The sequence below is a fragment of the Mustela nivalis genome (assembly GCF_964662115.1).
Source record: "Mustela nivalis genome assembly, chromosome: 2".
Taxonomy (NCBI): domain Eukaryota; kingdom Metazoa; phylum Chordata; class Mammalia; order Carnivora; family Mustelidae; genus Mustela; species Mustela nivalis.
This window is the reverse complement of record NC_139021.1, coordinates 156,759,254-156,775,438: the sequence shown is the minus strand read 5'-3', so window position 1 is coordinate 156,775,438 and position 16,185 is coordinate 156,759,254. Positions and strand designations below refer to the sequence as shown.

General features: G+C 38.9%; 1 protein-coding gene across 3 annotated transcripts in view; it reads left to right on the top strand.

The window, feature by feature from the left end:
- Positions 1-16,185, top strand: part of ARHGAP19 (Rho GTPase activating protein 19) — a 63,154-nt gene that overhangs the window by 42,132 nt on the left and 4,837 nt on the right. Inside the window, exons 7-11 of one of the 3 annotated variants that reach the window (XM_082722148.1) lie at positions 165-230; positions 2,784-2,975; positions 9,587-9,685; positions 15,207-15,317; positions 15,825-15,903. In XM_082722148.1, coding sequence (XP_082578274.1) covers positions 165-230; positions 2,784-2,975; positions 9,587-9,685; positions 15,207-15,317; positions 15,825-15,881 — 525 coding nt within the window. In that variant the 3' untranslated portion in view covers positions 15,882-15,903. Of the gene's footprint in view, positions 1-164; positions 231-2,783; positions 2,976-9,586; positions 9,905-9,944; positions 10,220-15,206; positions 15,318-15,824; positions 15,906-16,185 lie in introns of those variants that run through there. The other 2 variants (XM_082722149.1, XR_014309291.1) reach the window with 2 other exon arrangements.

Sequence of the window (16,185 nt, the reverse complement as noted above, 5' to 3'; positions counted from 1 at the left end):
ATCTGTTGAGATACCATTTGGTGGCAAGAGAAAGGAAGCTATGGAATAGGGCATTTTAAGGATTGCCAGTCAGATTATTTCAAGAATCACTATTCTTGTGGTCTGAAAGAATTTTAGATACTGCTAACTACTTGTTCTTGGTTTTCTTTTTATATCCTGCCCAGGCTCCTGTTTATATTCGGGAATGTGCCAGATTGCACTATTTGGGCTCCAGAACTCAAGCATCAAAGGTAAGAATAGGAAATTGATCTTAGCCCAAACAATGAGAGAGTTAATTAAGATTAGTGGAGTTTTAAAACGAAGTGTGAAATCAGAGTAAAGGCAAATGGAAAATAAAAATGGAAAATAAATGTTTTTGGAACATGGAAAATAAAATGTTGTTACTGTTTTTTGTTTTTCTTAAATATTTTCTTTATTTATTTAATTGACACAGAAGAGAAGCCGGGGGAGTGGGAGAGGGAGAAGCAGGCTTTTTGCTGAGCAGGGAGCCTGATGTGGGGCTTGATCCTAGAACCATGGGATCATGACCTGAGCCGAAGGCAGATGCTTAACCAACTGAGCCACCCAGGCACCCCAAAATATTGTTACTGTTATAGTTCAAAGTTATCTAGTCAGTTTGAGATAAGGTGAAAGACTGAGATGAAAGTTAAATGTTGAAATAAGAGGGCCCCCACATAGTCATCTTGTTTCCTCTCAGAGATACACCACTGCTGGATGGTATCCTGTACATATGAGTGATGGTGTAGACTGCTTGCTTAAAGAGTTCCATAAAGCACCTGTGCATCTTTTTTTTTTTTTTTAAGATTTTATTTATTTATGACAGAGAGAGATAGTGAGAGAGGGAATACAAGCACAGGGGTGCTGGAGAGGGAGAAGCAGGCTGCACGCCAAGCAGGGAGCCAGATATGGGGCTCGATCCCAGGATGCCAGGATCATGACCTGAGCCGAAGGCAGATGCCCAATGACTGAGCTACCCAGGTGCCCCTCACCCCCTGTGCATTCTTATAGCATACGATATAAACAGGCTGTAAATAGCAAATGTACTAAATATTTTACAGCAATAAATCACAGTTTTCTATAATACATTCTTGTTTCAGGTTCAGTGGTAACACTCTATCAAATGTCTCAAAGACTTGAGACCACAAGGGCTTAGAAAGCAAATGTGTGGTATTTATTAATAAGGCTGTAGGGGTGCTTGGGTGGCTCAGATGGTTAACTCTGCTTTCGCCTCGGGTCGTTATTCCAGGGTCCTGGGATCAAGTCCTGCATTGGGCTCCCTGCTCAGCGGGAAGCCTGCTTCTCCCTCTCCCTCTGCTGCTCCCCCTGCTTGTACTCTCTCTCTCTGTCAAATAAATAAAATCTTTTTTTAAAAAAATAAGACTGTATAATTATTAAGCTTCAAAACTGAGCAGTTTAAAAAACTTCACAAGGGCGCCTGGGTGGCTCAGTGGATTAAGCCGCTGCCTTCGGCTCAGGTCATGATCTCAGGGTCCTGGGATCGGGTCCCGCATCGAGCTCTCTGCTCAGCAGGGAGCTTGCTTCCCTCTCTCTCTCTCTCTGGCTGCCTCTCTGTCTACTTGTGATTTCTCTGTCAAATAAATAAATCTTTAAAAAAAAAAAAAAAAAACCAAAAAACTTCACAAGTACTTTTTGATGATCTCTATTTAGCCTTTCTTGGTTAGGAACTTACGCTGTCATCTTACGCTCTTGTGTCTGCTCCTCTTTCTTTCCGCTTTTCATTCAGTAAATATTTGGTGTGACCAGGAAAACAGTTATACTGCAACTAGTCAACTAGTTTAACTGCAGTGTAGCTTTTCTTAGAGAGTTGTTTCTTTCCCACCAACCACTCTTATGTAGTTATCCCATCATATTCTGGAGGGAGGAAAGAGCACCAGCCAAGAGCCTTTGCACTTGGTCTCCAGATGGCTCCATCGCGTTAGTATCTAAATGACTTTAAACTTAGGGCTTAACTTCAGTTTTTTCTTCTATCAGATGGAAATGATACTTTCCCTGCTACCTTATAGGAAAGCAGTGAGAGTTACATGTAATAAAAAGATGCTTTGAAAATTGAACTCCTTTTTTTTTTAAGATTTTTATTTATTTATTTGACAGACAGAGATCACAAGTAGGCAGAGAGGCAGGCAGAGAGAGAGGAAGGGAAGCAGGCTCCCCCGCTTAGCAGAGAGCCCGATGCGGGGCTCGATCCCAGGACCCTGGGATCATTACTTGAGCCGAAGGCAGAGGCTTTAACTCACTCAGCCACCAAGGCATCCCTGAAAATTGTACTCTTACATAAATATAATTTTTGGTAGCAATATTCTTTTTTTCTTTAAAGCCTTTATTTATTTGTCAGGGAAAGAAAGAGAGGAGAGAGAGAGAGAGAGCGATCGAGAGAGCATAAGCAGGGGAAGAGGCAGGCAGAGGGAGAACCAGGCTTCCCATTGAGCAAGGAGCCCGATGGGGGACTCGATCCCAGGATCCTGGGATCATGACTTGAGCTGAAGGCAGGCGCTTAACCAACTGAGCCACCATTGCTACTTAGAATAGCAATATGCTAAATAAATTTAGGTTCTCTAGGCAGATTTTTGGGAGTGGGCTATTAATATCATCTGTAATTAATAGGTTTCTTTTCATGTGATAATTCTATTTAAATTTTTTCTTATTCCTGGGTATGAACATAACATGCTCCCCACTTCTTTCTCCTTTTTTATTTCAGGTTTGTAGAAACCTGAAAACAAAGCTGGCAGGATATATTAATTTGCTTTTCTTTAAATTTTCTCTAGGATGATCTTGATCTGATAGCTTCATGTCCTACTAAGTCCTTCCAATTGACAAAATCTCAGAAACGGAATTGGGTAGATTCTTGCTCTCACCAGGAAGAGACCCAGCAGCGTACGGAAGAGGCATTGAGAGAGTTGTTCCAACATGTTCACAATATGCCAGAGTCAGCAAAGAAGAAACAACTTATTAGACAGGTACATGAAGGCAGGGAAACAGTGGTGGGGCTTTGGAATGTGATCAAGGTTGTGGAATCACTAATGAATACTGCTAAGAATCTCATTTAATTTTTGGCTCTTATTGGCCCAAGCTTGGCTTGGCCAGGAAAGCAGACTTGTCAGTGGAACCTCAATGGCAGTCTCTGAACTACTGTCCCATTAAAGAAAGGAGTGGAGGCTCTTGGATTTTTAGAGTTAAACAGAAGGATCCAAGTATGGTTAGAGTTTCTCTAATTTTGGTCATGTACCAAGCATGCTGAGAGAGAACCAGCAGTTGCAATATATTGTTCCAAAGTTTAAATCCTTCAGATTTTCTTGGCAAATAATTTAATCTTTCTGATTTCAATTTCCTTGTTTTTTAAATAGTAATTGAAATATCCATGTTTCATGACTATATAAGGATTAGAGTCTATATAAAGTGGCTGGCACAGTAGAGCAAAAGTGGTAAATTCAGGGACCTAGTTCGATATTAGAAAGTAGAAATTCTGGTAGCTAAGTTTGTTTATTTTGGAGCTAATGGAAGCAAAATTAGGTCTCTCATTTGCCATTTTGAGACTAAAGTGTAGTTTGAGTAAATCCCCGTGACTTCGTTAGTTTCTTTCTTGGGAAATTTGTTTTGTCTCAGTCCCTCTTGAATTTTAGCTGAACAGGCATAGTCAGCCTCTTGGCTTCTTATTCAACTGGACCTTCTTGAGGGAAATCTGTGTTTTTATTTTTTTTATGCCTAATCTGAAGCTTAGGGCCAGACAAAACCGTGTGCTCAGAAAAATGTTGAACTGAGCTGTTCTTAACAATTGATAGAGTCCTTCAAGAGAAGTTTTCTGTTACGCTCTTTGAAGTTACTTTGAGATTTAGTAAATCGTGTTATGACTGGAATTTTCAAGGGTGTTGGCTGAGTATTATTGCAGTTTCAAAGTGGTGAAGTGATTTAATTCTTGTTGGAAACTAAGACAACAGTTCAGGGCCAAGTGTCATGACTTTTGTCATCAAGAAAGCAGAGGGTTAGAGATAATACAAAGGAAAAACTAACATCATTTTTGCTCTTTTTAGAAAAATAGGACATCATGAGGAAGGTTAAGAAGAGAATAAATCATTCATCCCACCAGGGTTTACCTTTTCGGTATTTCAGACTTTTTCCTGTCAATAAATTTCTACATAGTTTGGGTCATACCACATACTTTCTTTTCTCTCTCTTTTTCACTAAACATTATAGCACAAACATTTTCTCATGCTTCCTTGTGAACTCCTTGCCTACATTTAAAATACTGCCACCTTGTCTTGGTGAAACTATAATTTTACTATTTCCTGATTTTTCTCTCTGTGATTATAAGAATAGTAAATATTCAGTATAGAAGCAGTGCAACCTCCAGAAGAGTATAAAGAAGAAAAATCACTTGTAATCATCCTGAGATAACCACTGATAAAAGTTTTGGAGTATTTTCTTCTATGAAATTTTTCTTTCCATGAATATATGTATTTAACATTTTTTTCCTTTTGTTTGAGGTCATAATATATATTCAGTTTTTAAAATTCCCATCCTTTTAACATTATATCATGATCATTTCCCATGTTGTTAAAAGGCTGTGAACATTTTTTTTTTAAAGATTTTTTCTTTATTTATCTGACAGAGATCACAAGTAAGCAGAGAGGCAGGCAGAGAGAGAGGAGGAAGCAGGCTCCCCGCAGAGCAGAGAACCCCATGTGGGGCTTGATCCCAGGACCCTGGGATCATGACCTGAGCCGAAGGCAGAGGCTTAACCCACTGAGCCACCCAGGTGCCCCAAAAGGCTGTGAACATTTTTAATGCTGTGTAATATTTCATCACATATAACCTAATGTGTATACAGTTTGCCTACTATTGGACATATTTGGGAATTAGATTATTTTTTAGCTTATAAATTTTCATAGGCATTTTCATTGCAGAGTTTTCCTAGAAGTTGCATGACCAAAGGGTATGCATTTTTTTTTTTTTTTTTTTTTTTTCTGGATATAGCTATTGGGTCCCTGTTAATGTATAGGTGCTTCTTCCTCTCCCCTGTTTTTGTTTTCCCCCTAAAAAATTGCCAAAGTTTTTTTGAATGATTTTTTTTTTTAAAGATTTTATTTATTCATTTGACAGACAGAGATAACAAGTAGGCAGAGAGGCAGACAGAGAGAGAGAGGAGGAAGCAGGCTCCCTGCCGAGTAGAGAGCCCAATGTGAGGCTTGATCCCAGGATCCTGGGATCATGACCTGAGCTGAAGGCAGAGTCTTTAACCCACTGAGCCACCCAGGCGCCCCTGTTTGAATGATCTTAAGTTTGATATAATTTAGGTTTAGAGAAAAATTGCAAAGATAGTACAAAGAATTCTCACGTATCCTTTACCAAGGAACCCTTCACTCCTAATGTTAACATTGTTAATACTAAGAAATTAACATTGGTCTATTACTATTAAGGTTAGAGATTTTATTCAGATTTTAGAAGTTTTTTTGGCTAATGCCCTTTTTCTGTGCCAGGATCTAATCCAGGTTACTACATCACGTTTAAATACACATATTCTCACATTTTCTCTCCCTCTCTCTCTCTGCCCTTTATTTGTGAAAGAAACCATATAGTTTGTTTTCCACAGTCTAGATTTTGTTGGTTGCACCCTTGTGGTGTTATTGAACATGTTCCTCAGTTCACTGTATTTATGAGAAATTTGTAGTTAGATCCAATTCTAGAAACTTGATCTGAATACCAATTAGTTTTATTTATTTAGTTAGTTTTTGAGTAAGGACTTCATAGGTGGTGTGTTTTTTTTAATACAGTCGTTCCTGCCCCTTATCTGTGGGGGGTGCATTCCAAGACTCCCCAGTATATGCCTGAAAACCATGGATGTATGATTTTTTTAATACATACATACTTATAATAAAGTATAATTTATAAATTAGGCACAATGCGAGATTAACAATGGTAACTAATAAATAGAACAAGTATAACAGTATACTATAATAAAAGTTATGTGAATGTGTTCTTTCTTTCAAAATATTTTACTATACTATACTCATCCTTCCTGTGATGATGTAAGATGATAAAATGCTTGGGGCGCCTGGGTGGCTCAGTGGAAGCCTCTGCCTTTGGCTTGGGTCATGATCCCAGGGTCTTTGCTCAGCGGGGAGCCTCCCCCCCCCCCACTGCCTCTCTGCCTACTTGAGATTTCTGTCTGTCAAATAAATAAATAAAATCTTTAAAAAAAATGGTAAAATGCTTATGTGATTAGCTGAAGTGAGCTGAATGATATATAGGCATTGTGACATAGCATTAAGCTACTACTGACCTTTTGAAAATACATCAGAAGAGGGACCATCTGCTTCTGGACTGTGGTTGATTATGGTAACAAACCTCAGAAAGCAAATCATGAATAAAGGGGGATTACAGTATGTGTTTTGAAAAGGCATTGGACACACATTGATAAACAGCTTCCTAAGAAACTATGGATGCTCCAGCCAGCTGGATACAAGAGAACCCCTCTTATTTTACCTGGCCAACATTATCAGAAATGATGGTTTGTCAGTTGTCTCAATATATCCAGGAGGGATGCCTGCTTTCTAAGCTCTTTAGAAGTGACTAAATTTTCTGATAATTAACTTTGAGAACTTTTTCATATAATATGTATGAAAATTATCATTTTTTTAAACCTTCAGAACTGAATCTGAATGGATAAAAATTTGCAAAATTACAATTCACGTATTTAAAAACTATAGTTAGAAAAAGCAGATATATAGAAGAATTAAGTACTAGGTCATTATTTTTTTAACTGGGGAGATGAATGGCGAATCAAAGCATTAAATAAGACGATACAGTGGGTTTTTTAAAAATTGTGTTGTGAGTCACCATACAGTACATCATTAGTTTTTCATGTAGTGTTCCATGATTCATTGTTTATGTATAATATCCAGTGCTCCATGCAATCCATGCCTCCTTAATACCCATCACCAGGCTCACCCATCCCTCCCATTCCTCTCCCTTCTAAAACCCTCAGTTTCCCAGAGTCCATAGTCTCTCATGGTTTGTCTCCCATTCCGATTTCTCTCCCTATATTTTTCCCTACTCCTAGTGTCCTCCATTTGTGGAGGACAAATGGAGGACACTAGGAGTTCCACAAATAAGTGAAACCATATGATAATTGATTTTCTCTGTTTGACTTATTTCACTTAGCATAATCTTCTCCAGTCCTATCCATGTTGATGCAAAAGTTGGGTATTCATCTTTTCTGATGGCTGAGTAATATTCCATTGTGTATATGGACCACATCTTCTTTATCCATTCGTCTTTTGAAGGGCATCTTAGCTCTTTCCAGATTTTGAGTATTGTGGACATTGCTACTATGAACATTGGGGTGTATATTGCCCTTCTTTTCACTATGTCTGTATATTTGGGCTAAATACCCAGTAGTGCAATTGCTGGGTCATAGGGTAGCTCTATTTTTAATTTTTTGATGAACCTCCACACTGTTTTCCAAAGTGGCTACACGAATTTGCATTCCCACCAATAGTGTAATAGTTTCTCTATTACACAATAGTGTAATAGTTTCTCCACAACTTTTCTAGCATTCGTTGTTTCTTGCCTTGTCAATTTTTGCCATTCTAACTGGTGTAAGGTGGTATCTCAGTGTGGTTTTGATTTGTATTTCCCTGATGGCTAATGATGAGAACACTTTCTCATGTGTTTGATAGCCATTTGTATGTCTTCTTTGGAGAAGTGTCTGCTCATGTCTTCTGCCCATTTTTTGACTTATCTGTTTTTTGGGTGTTAATTTTGAGAAGTTCTTTATAGATCTTTGTAGTGTCATTCGCAAATATCTTCTCCCATTCTGTGGGTTGCTTATTTGTTTTGTTGACTATTTCCTTTGCCATGCAGAAGCCTTTTATCTTGATGAAGCCCCAGAAGTTCATTTTCGCTTTTGTCTCACTTGCGTTTGGACATGTGTCTTGAAAGAATTTGCTGTGACCAATGTCAAAGAGGTTACTGTGTATATTCTCCTCTAAGATTCTGATGGATCCCTGTCTCACATTGAGGTCTTTCATCCATTTAGAGTTTATCTTTGTGTATGGTGTAAGGGAATGGTCTAGTTTCATTCTTTTGTATATAGCTGTTCAATTTTCCCAGCACCATTTATTGAAGAGGGACTGTTTTTCTTCCACTGGATATTTTTTCCTGCTTTGTCGAAGATTAGTTGACCATGGAATTGAAGGTCCATATCTGGGCTCTCAATTCTATTCCATTGGTCTATGTGTCTGTTTTTGTGCCAGTACCATGCTGTCTTGGTGATCACAGGTTTGTAATAGAGCTTGAAATCAGGCAGCATGATGCCCCAGCTTTGTTTTTCTTTGTCAGCATTTCCTTGGCGATTTGGGGTCTTCTTTGGTTCCATACAATTTTTAGGATTGTTTGTTCCATCACTTTGAAAAATGCCATTGGTATTTTGATCAGAATGGCATTGAAAGTATAGATTGCTCTGGGCAGCATAGACATTTTAACAATGTTTTTTCTTCTGATCCACAAGCTTGGAATGTTTTCCCATTGTTTTGTGTCTTCTTAAATTTCTTTCATAAGTTCCTAGAGTATAGATCCTTCACCTCTTTGGTTGGGTTTATTCCAAGGTGTCTTAGGGTTTTTAATGCTATTGTAAATGGAATCAATTCTCTAATTTCTCTTTCTACAGTTTCATTGTTAGTGTGTAAGAAAGCAGCTGATTTCTGTGCATTGATACTGTATCTTGCCACATTACTGAATTGCTGTACGAATTCTAGTAATTTGGGGGTGGAGACTTCTGTGTTTTCCACATAGAGACAATACAGTGTTTTATATCTTGCATTTCTCCATGTTAGATACTATCAAACAGACAGCTGATATTGATAAAATTAATCACTTTTTATTTTGATGTATTTCCTCTGATAATACTGGCAAGCAATCATGATAGATGTCCATTTAAAGAGCTTTAGTAACTTCTTTATTCTGCATGCAATTTATTTTATTTTATTTTTTTAAGATTTTATTTATTTATTTGACAGACAAGATTACAAGCAGGCAGAGAGAGAGAGGGAAGCAGGCTCCCTGCTGAGCAGACAGCCGGATGTGGGGCTTGATCCCAGGACCCTGGGATTATGACCTGAGCCAAAAGCAGAGGCTTTAACCCACTGAGCCACCCAGGCATCCCATGCATGCAATTTATTTTAAATTAAGAACTGTTTTAGTTGTGTTAGTCACTCTCTATGTCCAAGATACTTTCTGCCAAAAAATCTTGATTACCAGCTGAGATCGTGGGCAAATTACATAACTCTCTGGGTTTTGGTTTCCTAATCTGTAAAATAGGGGCAATACTTCCAACTTCGTAGTACATAAGAAAAAGGAAAATAAAGTGCCATCTCCTTAGAGTAATTTAATAAATTTTGACTTTTTTGGCAACATAATTTCTGCCTTTGAGATTTGCTTTCTTACCTACTAATCCATATGTGTACAGACTTACTTATTCCTGGTCTTGTCTGGATATTTACACTTAGCTGTTGTCATAGAATCCTAGCTCTTGATGGGGGGAAATAATAATAAAATGTTTGTTTTCTCTTAGTTTAATAAACAGTCTGTGACCCAGACGCCAGGGCGAGAATCTTCTACTCCTCGGGTACAGAAAAGAGCCCGTTCACGTTCCTTCAGTGGCCTTATTAAGGTTGGTATGCCATGCTGTCATTTTTAGCATTGACTTTGAGAAAGCTTAACAGTCTGACTTTTTTTAGGCATAAACAGTTTTCTTGTATTCTTTGGGATCCTGTAAAGGGTTCATTTGTAAGAAGATAAAGATAGAATTTGGAAAAACTTTTAATTTTTATAGCATTTTGCTGTGTTTCAAATTGGAGAAGGAGCTGTACGATTAGAGAGTAAAAGAAAGGTCCTGGGACGCCTGGGTGGCTCAGTTGGTTGGAAGAAAGGTCCTTCCTTTTCTTTGGGACTGAGGACAGAGTCCCCATTCCTGAGCAGTGTGGAGAGTTCTTTGCTTTGTGCCACAAGGTTCACTGCACAATTTGCAGAAGCTATGGAGAAGTGAGGGAGTTGACAGTCTTACAGAAATGGTTAGGAAATGGATTTTCCAATAGGCTAGTGAGTTTTAGGTAGCTGAAATTTTTGTAAGCTTAACATTTTAATCCAGTTGTATATTCTCTTCCTTTGTATCAAATTACTTAAAAATATATATTTTAAAACAAGTACAATAGGGGCGCCTGGGTGGCTCAGTGGTTTGGGCTGCTGCCTTCGGCTCGGGTCATGATCTCAGGGTCCTGGGATCGAGCCCCGCATCGGGCTCCCTGCTCCGCAGGAAGCCTGCTTCCCTCTCTCTCTCTCTCTCTCTCTGCCTGCCTCTCTGCCTACTTGTGATCTCTGTCTGTCAAATAAATAAATAAAATCTTTAAAAAAAAATAAAAAAAAACAAGTACAATATCTGCTTCTGTGCTGTTGATGTCATCGTTATACTTGTTCGATTTACACATCCTTGTGGACGATCTGAACTTGTAGCTACTGCATATTGCCATCAGATGGCAGTAGATAACATGATAATGGGGTTCAAATTTTCAGGCATAAACTAAAGCAAGGTTCTGGTTAACTTGGAGAGAGATTAAGCACAGTTCTGTGTTCTGCTGTTTTTCTTTTTAAAATTGTTTTAACAGGGGCGCCTGGGTGGCTCAGTGGGTTAAGCCGCTGCCTTTGGCTCGGGTCATGATCTCAGGGTCCTGGGATTGAGTCCCGCATCGGGCTCTCTGCTCAGCGGGGAGCCTGCTTCCCTCTCTCTCTCTGCCTGCCTCTCCGTATACTTGTGATTTCTCTCTGTCAAATAAATAAATAAATAAAATCTTTTAAAAAATTGTTTTAACATTATTAAAATCTATAAATCCAGCAAGAGTAAGGAGCTCTGATTAAAATGAAAAATAAAATTAATATATATTTATATATATTTTAAGAAAATATATATAAAAATATATATTTTTTTCTTTAAGCTGCAGTCATTAACCATTGCTACAGTATCTAAATCTCATTTTGGTCTTAGCTATTATCATTAATAGAAATTTAGAATTCACTCTCAATTCTGTGGGGGCCAGTAGCCTCTGAGGCATTAGTCTTGCTTACCATCAAAATTTCCTTTGTGGGGCGCCTGGGTGGCTCAGTGGTTTGGGCTGCTGCCTTCGGCTCGGGTCATGATCTCAGGGTCCTGGGATCGAGCCCCGCATCGGGCTCTCTGCTCCGCAGGAAGCCTGCTTCCCTCTCTCTCTCTCTCTCTCTCTCTCTCTGCCTGCCTCTCTGCCTACTTGTGATCTCTCTCTGTCAAATAAATAAATAAAATCTTTAAAAAAAAAAAAATTTCCTTTGTGATCAACAGAATGAAAAGGCAACTCACAGAATGGAACAAAACATTTGTAAGACATATATCTGAGAAGGAGTTAAGGTCCAGAATATATAATGAACTCTTACAAAAACAAGAAAACAATTAAAAAATAAGCAAAGAACTTAGACATTTCTCCCAAGAAGATGTGCAAATGAAAAGATGCTCAGTATCACTTAATCTTTAGGAAAATGCAAATGAAAACCACAGTGAGATAGCAAGTCACAGTAGGATGACTATTATGGAAAAAGCCAGAAAATAACACGTGTTGGTGGGGATGTGGAGACATTGGAAATGCTCATGCGCTGTTGGTGGGAATGTAAAACAGTGTACCTGTCATGGATAACAGGATGGCAGTTCCTCAAAAAATTAAATATTCAGCATTTCCACTTCTCGGTATGCACCCAAAAGAACTGAAAGCAAGGACATAAACAGATGTTTGCACACCTATGTTTGTAGCAGCATTAGTCACAGTAAGAGAAGGGTGGAAGCCACTCCAAGTATCTATTGACAGGTGAATGGATAAACAAAATATTGTATATACATAAAATTGAATATCATTTGGCCTTAAAAAGAAAGGAAATTCTAACATATACTACAACATTGATGAGCCTTGAGGACATTATGTTAAATGAAATAAACCAGTCACAAAGAACAAGTACTATATGATTCCACTTATATGAGATAACTAGAATGGTCAAATTCATAGAGAAAGAAAGTAGAATGGTGGTTGTCAGGGGCTAAGAGTATGGGGGGAACTGGGAATTATTGTCTAGTGGGTATCCAGCTTCTATTGGGGAGATGAAAAAGTTCTGGAGATGGCTGGTGGTGATGGTTGCACAACAGTATGAATGGAATTAATGCTGCTCAACTATACACTTAATATGGCTAAAGTGGTAAGTTTTGTCTTATATATATTTTACTATAATTAAAAATTCATTTATTTTTCTAGAACCCTAGCAGTATATTCACCTGCGACATGTAGTTCATAAAATGAATATCCTTGTTGGTTCATTTTACTTGGAAGTCTGTCATTCCCTCTGACTTCCTGTCATTGAGCTGATTGATAACAAAAAAGCTATTAGTCAAATAAACTAAAAAGTTACTAGTCAAATATTTCTTTAACTGAAGCTAGAGGGGTATAGTTTTTTCATTCTAGTGAAAGAAAGTTCTGCAGTGGCTCTAGATGTATTGCTTAGTGTGGCCTGAAATGTGAATATGGAGTATCCTCTTGGCAGCTGCCCATTTCTTTGTGGAGAGAGAATTTAGGACTTTAGAATTATAAAAGAGCTTATAAATCTTTCAGTATAAGACATTTTAGAACAGTAATTTTAAATATAAATGTTACGGAATTTTATGAAACAGGATATTTTCATTATGAATGAAGAGACTTTTGAGCTATTAATAGATAATTGTTTTTGCTCAATAGTGATAGAGTAATGAAATATCTTTTTTTTTTTTTTTTAAGGAGATACTTTCCTTTTTTTCCCCTTTTTAAAAAGATTTTATTTATTTCAGAGAGAGAGTGAGAGAGCTGGGGGAGGGGAAGAGGGAGAGGATCTCCAACAGATTCTGCACTGAACAAATTCTGCACCGAGTGCAGAGCCCGACTTGGGGCTCAATTTCACCACCCTGAGATCAAGACCTGAGCCGAAACCAAGAGTCAGATGTTTAACCAATTGAGCCATCCAGGTGCCCCCGAAATGTCTTTTTAAAAGTTTGTTGGAAATAATGAATCATGGAACATTACATCAAAAACTAATGATGTACTGTGTGGTGGCTAACATCGCATAATAAAAAAAATTTAAAACAAAGAAATGGAAAAAAAATGAAAAAAAGTGAAAGTTCATTGGAGGGGCTCTTGGGTTTCTAGTTGGCTGGGCGGCTGCCTTTGACTCAGGTCATGATCTCAGGGTGGAGCCCCACATGGGGTTCCTTGCTCAGGTGGGGAACCCACTTCTCCCTCTCCTTCTTTATTCTCCTTCCTCCCTGTTTGTGTTCTCTCTTGCTCTTTCTCTCTCGCAAATAAATAAATAAAATCTTTTTTAAAAATGTTCATTAGAGGGACGCCTGGGTGGCTCAGTTGGTTAAGCAGCTGCCTTCAGCTCAGGTCATGATCCCAGCGTCCTGGGATCGAGTCCCGCATCGGGCTCCTTGCTCAGCGGGGAGCCTGTCTCCTTCTGCCTCTGCCTACCATTCTGTCTCCCTGTGCTCGCTCTCTCTCCCTCTCTCTCTGATAAATAAATAAAATCTTTAAAAAAAAAAAATGTTCATTAGAAGCTTTACAGCCGGTCCTGTGGCTCCTGGCATCCCCATTTCAGCTTACTGAGGTGATAGCTGATTTCTGAAAGGAAGATGTAGTAGTCTCATTTTTCCAGCTATTCTGTGTTTTAGCTATTCGATTTATATTCTTCTTTGATCCCTTTTTTGGGCTAAAGTTTTTCCTCCAGAATTTCTCTCATGTAAATAATTTATTATATTGGAATATTCCCTTCTTTTTAGATTTTATTTATTTAATTGACAGAGAGAGATCACAAGTAGGCAAAGAGGCAGGCAGAGAGAGAGGAGGAAGCAGGCTCCCTGCAGAGCAGAGAGCCCAATGCGGGGCTCCATCCCAGGACCCTGGGACCATGACCTGAGCCAAAGGCAGAGGCTTTAACCCACTGGGCCACCCAGGTGCCCCTATATTGGAATATTCTTAATATTGCTGCTAAGAGGGGTGCCTGAGTGGCTCAGTCATTAAGCATCTGGGATGGAGCCCTGCCTTGGGCTCCCCACTCCTCGGGAAGCCTGCTTCTCCCTCTCCCACTCCCACTGCTTGTGTTCCTCTCGCTGTCTCTCTCTGTCAAATAAATAAGTAAATAATCTTTAAAAAAAATTGCTAAGATTTATATTGCAGGGTTTCATCTTCTAGCTTTGTTAAGTTCTTTTCTGGGGATTTAAACTTATTCTCTAAGAAGAAAAAAGGGAAGATTTCTCTAAAGATGGTAGAATTGTCACTATCAGCTATTACAGTAGGTTATGTCAGCTTCTAAGCTGTTCATAGATGAAAGCGATTTTAGTTGTGCTCTGAATGACAGTATAGTCATGTGACCCCCTTAAGATGGCCTGTACGCTCTTGTGCTATATTAGAAACTCTTAAAGATTTCTCCAAGTTTTCTAATCCTGTACAAAGACATGTCAGGGAAGCAGACTTAGAGTGGACCTAGCAGAAGTATCCCTGAGTCGGGAGGGGGCTCTTAACAGCTGCCAGGGACAACACATCTTTGGGGGAAAAAATTATACTGCTAGGAACGCCTCAGTGACTCAGTTGGTTAAACATCTGCCTTTGGCTGTGTGTGGTCATGATCTCAGGGTCCTGGGATCGAGTTCTGAATCTCGCTTCCTACTCAGCGGGGAGGCTGCTGCTCCCTCTCCTGCTACCACTGCTTGCGCTCTTTCTCTCTGTCAAATAAATAAAACTTTAAAAAAATTATACTGCTAAATAACTGTTTTTTTTTTAAATGGTCTTAGAAGCACACTGTAACTTGCCTGCATTAGCTAGTTTAAATCAACTGTAAAACTTTCTTATATTTCAGGTATTTCAAATGTAGAGGAAAAGGGATCACCTAAAGGAAGGCAATGATTTCAGAATATTTGGAACATGCTTTGGCCTCCCTTGTATAAGACGGCCTGGGAGAATTTATCAGAAATCTGAAATTTATTTGAAATCTGAAATTTTTCTAAACTAAGAAACTATAGATTTAAAGACCAGTCAGTTTAGCTACAATACAGATATAGTAGATCTTTATAAATCACATATTTTCTCTTCCTAAATCAGCGGAAGGTCCTGGGAAATCAGATGATGTCAGAAAAGAAAAACAAGTATCCTACTCCGGAATCTGTAGCCATTGGTGAAATGAAGAGAGCCAGCAAAGAAAATATGAACTTAGTAAGATACTATTCTTTGGCCTTCCTCTTTGTGCACATTTGTAGAAAGGAGAAATATTGATATACTGTGGCCTGTTTTACTGTGTTTCTCTGGTGCCTTTTTCTAAATCCTTTCATTTATGCTGATGGTCAAAACAAACACGCGGAGTTCCAGAAGGATATAGCCAGTCATATGCAGCGATGCCAAATACAGTGAAGGACCTCCACAAACAGTGCTGAAGGGAATAGTTCCTGTTGGGAGACTCTGTGGGGCCGGTACCATTGAGCTGGGCCTGGCTGGCACTGTGGTATCTGTTGGGTAGTCCTTCTAGGGGCCCCACACATGTGGCTTCGTTAAGCCAGCAATAAAATCAATAAAATCAGTTAAGACTAATGATATATAAATATAATCAGCCTCAGTAAAAACTCTTCACATGGAAATTGAACAAGTGAATAATTCTGTTAGTAAAGTGTGTCTGTAGGAATGACATTAGCAGATTTAAGCCACTATAAAATGTTCTTGTTACAGTTATTTTCTGGCTCTCCAGCTGTCCACGATGACACCAACAAGATTGAAATGGCCTGAGGGGAAGAAAGAAGGGAAAAAAAGGTATTGATTTTACTTATTCTGTGTTTTCTTACCGAGCGTAAGTCCTTTCTGCGTCTAGTCCATCAGTCGTAGTGTTTGAATTCCCAGTGTCAGAAGCAACATCAGGTTGCCAGCCTGGGTCTTTTTCAGCAGATGGTTCTTGATCATCTGCTCTGCACTGTCCCAGGTGCTGAGGGGTAGAGCTGTGAAGACAGACCCACCACAGTCCCTGCATTCTTGGACAGATGGGGACACATGTGAAAGAGATCTTAAGAAACACTTGTTAAGCAAATTAAAAAGC